This window comes from Mesitornis unicolor, unplaced genomic scaffold, assembly GCF_000695765.1.
Source record: "Mesitornis unicolor isolate BGI_N332 unplaced genomic scaffold, ASM69576v1 scaffold36480, whole genome shotgun sequence".
NCBI classification, from domain to species: Eukaryota; Metazoa; Chordata; class Aves; order Mesitornithiformes; family Mesitornithidae; genus Mesitornis; species Mesitornis unicolor.
The window spans coordinates 16,586-22,629 of NW_010160913.1; the positions used below are offsets into that span (position 1 = coordinate 16,586).

The window sequence follows — 6,044 nt, forward strand, 5'->3', positions numbered from 1 at the left end:
TCCAGAGGGAGGCACCCAGCCACATTTCCACAGGCAGCCATAAAGGCTCAGCACCTTTCTCTCCTGCACATCGGCCAGACACCCAGCAGGAACCGAACACAGGCCAGGGGCAAGAAGAGCACCCTGCCACGTGCACAGAGCAGCTGTGTTCCTAAGGGCTTCCTTCTTGTACGGGCCAGTCACAGGAGAAAGCAGTTAACACTGAACACGCACCCTACGAATGTGCCCTGTTAATCAGCATCCCTCTTCCCAGGGTTTGTACAGCAGCAAAGTCAGTCCACATCCAGCCATGGGTTGGGAGCAGGCTGCAGTATTCCTCTACACAAACCACTGCTGTAGGGAATCAAACTTGCACTGCCTACCTGGTTATGGCAGAACTGGTCATGCCCCAGACAAAAGGAGGATCTGACTGCTCTGATGACTCTGCAGAGGAAACACATGTCGTGGCTCAGAACTAAGAAACTCCAGCAACCATCATGAGATCAGGAATAACTCATATTTCTATATGTTCCAGAGGGAGTAAAAGTTGATCTAACAATGAATGTGTCTGCTTCACTGTCATTTAACTTAAAAGTTACCATGTTTCCATTGTCATCACTGCATGTAAAACACAAAAGCTTATGTGGGAAGGAGCAGATGCTTGGAAATAAATCTCCATGCCAGTCAGGCAGGCATGTTAAATAGTTCTCTATATCAAGAAAAGCCTGCTAGGTGGAGATGCACGTTTTCAGGAATGAGCACAAGCAGGGAGTCTTGCAAGTGGGACCCAAGTGAGCAGCATCTCTGGACTCACACTGGACCAAGTGGAGCTGGAGGACAGACTGCAGAGAAGGCAGTGGGGTGACAGACAGAGAAGTTCCTCACCTGCTTCCCAGTCTTCGTCGCATGGAGGTGGCTGCCATGTGCTCACAGCATTCATCTGCTCCCTTCGGAAGCCAGAGGACTGATTCACTTCAGGAAGAGAGAAAACACAGTGACTAGCAGTCCATCCTGCTTCAGAGGCATGAAGTGCTTTGGATCAAGCTGTAAAACAGCTCCTGACTTGAGAGGAAACCCTGTGCAATGCAAGCGGGTCAGGTTCACCCAGCAGCCAGGCACTGATCTGACACTGAGCAACTTTAAATTCGCCTTTTTCAATGAACAGGAAAAGACTCTGCTCCCTGGAACCTGGCAGCCGGAATGCCTGAGTGAAGAGGAAACCTGCTTACATGAATGCAGGCATCACTGCCAGCCTCAGTGCAACTCCAGAGAAGACAGAAAACCATCTATCTGCTCTGTAGCGTGGCAATAGTTAAAAGAGCCACTGCAGGGGATGGAAAAGACACAGCACAGCACAGGACGCCTTCCTAAATATTTTGGGGGTTTTGGACAGACCCCCTCCTACCTTGTCTTACTGCGCAGGAGACCGAAATCTTAATTACGTGGCAGAGGAAGCAAGTGCAGCAGCAGAGCAGCCCAGAAGAGGAACTGCCCCATCTCTTGGTGGGAGTGAACTACTCGGGCTGCCCTGGAGAACGGCTACAGGGCTTTCCATAGCTTAGACACCTGCTTGGTAGAAATCAACTTTTCACATGACAATAGTGGTCAAACCTCAACAAGGGGAGACCAGCTTTAAAACGTGGAGTGACTGGCCTTCTGGTCATTAGAGCAGCCCAGCTCCTGCTGGAGGAACTGCCGTGTGCACGGTCCAGGGCAGAACGTTTCTATTCAACAAGTCTGGTAATGAAATACGTGCAAGGCCCACCAGAAGCATCTGCAATATTCTCATGAACTTGTCCCATAAATCAAAACAAATAAGGCTCAAGTTGCCCCAAAGCTGCTGTGTCATGCAAAGCTGCAGACAAAAATCTGACTCCTGCTTTTCAGTTACGCTGTGAGCTACCCAGCTACCCTGCTGAGCTGACCAACACCTCAGTCCCCAGGGTGAACAAACATCTCTGAGCACATTCTCTTACCTGTATCTTGCTCAGTTAACTCTTTGTCATCACACTTTGTTATGTGATTGCTGAGGTCAGCTCGAGGAATTAGATGGCGAGCGTTGAAGGGGCACGTGGCCAACTGCTTTGCAACTTCAGGGTTGCTCTAGATAGGAGAAAACCAAAATCATATGCCGTATGTCTCAAGTTCACTTATCTCTTGCTAATTCATAGAAAAAAAAAAACCAACAACCAAGGATATTTGTGATGTTGCATTAAAAGAAGACTAATCAAGGAATGACAAGATACTGTTCAGACACTTACTAAAAATGCAAGGGAAAACTAACACAGCTGTTCTTTAAAACACAATTCAGTGAGAAACTAAGCCACCCTTGAGCTGATCGAAATGAAACACATCCTCAGGTAAACTTCCTACCGTTTGCTGTGACACCGGCAATACGGCTGCATAGTTTAAAGCACAGATGAAACTGTTTTGAAAACAACAGGGGGGAGACGTTAGGCAGATCTAAACCATTCAGGTATTTTTAAAGTAAGCAGACACAAAGGCAGAGAAAGTCCTTAAACCTTCCAAAACAGCCAGGGAGTTGACAGTATCCCACCTGCAGACTCTGGTGCTACAGGATTACCATTCCAGTACAATTTTATCACAGGCACAGGTTCTCCTGGCAGTGCTCAGCTGTCACTACAGCAAATCAGTCCACTGCCTGCAGACGATGCTCCTGTCACTGCGAAAAACACAGCTCTGCCACCGTCCCAGTGTCTGCCTGGTTCTGGCTGACGCAGCTCTGCTGGCAGGGACCGCATTCTCACCCGAGGCAGCTTCTCCTCCCCTACCACTGATGCGTGACTGCAGCATGGGCTGCAGGCGCATCCAAGGCAGCTCTCCTTACCCCTCTATACAGCCAGGGTTGCTGCATCCTCGCGTGTCCATCATTTGCTTCAACCAGCTCGAGCAAGCTGTTCTGGCCGCACACAGCAGCTTCTCAATGCTAACGCGGGTCGAGCCGAGAGGCTTCAACTTGTTCTGCTTGCTGGGTCCCTGTTTACGTGGCAGGGCTGCATTTTGCACAAAGCAATGGGAAGCTGAGGTAGCTGGAAACATTTAGTTGGATTTTACGCATAGGGCATGCAAAGGAAATTCAACAAACCACCAAGGACAATCTCTGCCCAGACGCTTGGCACTGCAAAGAATCACACAGTGGCATCAGATGGATCAGAAGACAATCCCTGAGCACTTCTGCTAATTACTTACAGACACCAGCTGCATCTGATTAGCAATCACCATCTCACCTCACGCTCCTAACTAGGCAAGCTTGCCAAAACTGTCTGGTCATCAGGTACACAACATTGCAATGCTTCTCTGGCTATCCAGAAGGGGTGCACATAGCCCAGGCTGAGCCTTCTCTTCAATGTAAAGTGGAAAAATGTACCTGACCTCTACGTGAGCTACTGGAAGAGACCAGGATTTCCTCCCCAACCTAACCATGAAGAATCTCTCCCCTTTCAACAGGGCCACACAGCTCTTGGGTGAATTAACCTGTGCTTGAAGCTACTGCTAAACAAATAACAAAGTTATATAAAATACAAAAATATATTCCTGTTTGTCAGCAGCTTACTACAGCCAGCCAGAAATTGCAACAAGAATGAGAATGCGCACAGAATTACTCCCATTCAGCGCCACCTTTGGCAGTCCAGCTTACCTTCCCACACTTCACAAGGTGATAGGGAAACCGACAGGCTCTGATTCGATGATGTTTACTATATGGACATTGTAGTAATCTCTCTGGATCCAAAACATCTGGTAGAATGAAAGAACAGAGAGAAAAAAACTAATTAGAAAGACAAGATCTATCACCACTAACAGCGGGTGGGAAAAATCCCCATACCAACACATCAGGGCTGTGATCTTAGGGCGTTAAACCAGTTGTTCTTTGTTTGAAACCACTCATTAAGGCAAGCACCTGCTTTGCATAACCACAAAATTCATTTTGAAGCTTGCGGTGGCCAGGATGTTTGTCAAAACAGAGAACAGTCAGCAGCAGTGAGTGTAATAACCCTTTAAGGTACCATATTAGGTAGGCAACCGCACTTGCTCAAAGGGAACGAGGGCAGCAGTGCTTTTGCAGCTATCTCAGAGGAGGATCGGTGGGATGCTGACACACGCACCAGCGCCTTCAGGAGCACTGTCAGAGGGAACCAGATCTGTTTGGATCAACAGCTAGTTTTGCTGGAGGAAGAATTCCAGGCAATTTAGTTTCATTTCTGAGGCAGCACACCTCACACAGTGCACAAGACTTCGAAGTGAAATTTTTCATAAGTCATGCAATTAGTTAGGAGCTGAGGAGTTACTAAACTGGCTAAAACACATACGGATCTAGGCACTGAATAGTGAAACACCATGAGTGCATGCATGCATTATATATTTTATCTATAGATAGATTAAAAAATGTATTAAAAAAAATATTACTACATCTATTAAAAAACACATTTCCATATTCTCAGTGAGGAAGAGAGGCAGCCAGAAAGAGGCACAGGTCCCCTCTACTGCCTGCTGGGCTGTTTGTGGGGCACACACCAGCGAGCTTCTTTCATCCTTTCTGCATGGGCTTTTAGCACACTTAAGATACGATTACACAGTAGCTTAAACAGATCTAAATACCTGCTGCTGTTTAGCCTCTCTCCTGCCATCATATCCCCTTCTCTTACACACGCATTCATGCTCAGTTGTCTCAAAAGCTGAGAGCTGTCAGGGCACCATCGCAGCCCATGGCCTGACAGCCTAGTTAAGACACTGCTCCACAAGTCACTCCAAGCAGACCGTCAGCAACTAGGAAGGACGGATGCACAGACCTAATCCTTCCTTCTTTCTCAGCTGCTGCTGTCAGCTCATAGAATCATCACAGAACCACAGCCTGGTTTGGGTTGAAGGGACCCCCCAGTCCACCCCCCATGGGGTCACAGCTCCCCCAGCCCAGGCTGCTCACAGCCCCGTCCAACCTGGCCTTGGGCACTGCCAGGGAGGGGGCACCCACAGCTTCTCTGGGCACCCTGGGCCAAGGCCTCATCACCCTCATGGTAAAACATTTCTTCCTGATGTCTAATCTGAATCTACCCCCTTCCAGTTTGAAACCATTGCCCCATGTCCTATCACTCCCTGCCCTTGTAAAAAGTCCTTCCCCATCTCTCCTGTAGCCCCTTCAGGTACTGGAAGGTGCTCTAAGGTCTCCCTAAAGTCTCCTCTTCTCCAGGCTGAACAACCCCAACTCTCTCAGCTGTCCCCATAGCAGAGCTGCTCCAGTCCCTGACCATCTTCGTGGCCTCTTCTGGACCCACTCCAACAGCTCCATGGCTTCTTGTGTTGGAGGGTCCAGAGCTGGACACAGGACAGCAGGCAGGATCTCACAAGAACAGAGGAAGCACCTGCAAGCACCTCTCTCCTCCGTTAGCCAGTTTCGGTCACCAGAACAGCTGGAAACCGAGACTTCATCATTAAGAAGGACTGACAAACTTACACTGGTTTGGCTGCCCTGGAAGAACAATCAGAAGGGGTTTCTCTCTGTGAACTGGCACAACACAAGATCAGACCAAGTGCATTACCAGTAAAAGGAAGGAGACAGAGATAAGTACCAGAGGAAGAGGAAAGCCCTCACCACAGTACATAAACCAGCAAACAAAAAATCACAGCAGCCGCCTTAATCAGGTAAATAGATGCAGCTAACACAAGGTGGTAATAAGCAAAGCCTCCGTGGCACCACGTCATAAGCAAATAAGATTCTTGTCCCCAGCCACACCACATGCAAACATAAACCCACAATAATCCTCATGACGACTGCCTGGGGTCCGCTGAGACGACAGCTATAGATGGGAGCAGTGCTTTAAACAAGTCAAGTCACTGTTTTTCAGATACTTCCGAAGGGCCAGACCCCATCCACAGAAGCACGCCAGGCGTGGCAGCCACATGTGATGTTGACGCAGTTAAAATAATCAGTGACCCGCGGGAGCCCTCTTGGCTCAGGGACAGAGACACACCAGGCCTCCTGGGCCCGGGCCGGGGTCTCCCCTCAGTGGATAGCGGCCCCCTTCCCCTTCCCCTCACAAGCCCCGGCC

General features: G+C 48.9%; 1 protein-coding gene across 1 annotated transcript; it reads right to left on the minus strand.

Moving 5' to 3' along the window:
* Nucleotides 1-358: 358 nt before the first annotated feature.
* On the minus strand, nucleotides 359-3,735 carry GTSF1 (gametocyte specific factor 1; the record flags this gene model as incomplete). Its single annotated transcript, XM_010191434.1, has 4 exons — nucleotides 359-423; nucleotides 865-951; nucleotides 1,956-2,082; nucleotides 3,638-3,735. Coding segments are annotated over 4 exons (377 nt in total), but the record flags the coding sequence as incomplete, so codon positions are not given.
* Nucleotides 3,736-6,044: the final 2,309 nt, after the last annotated feature.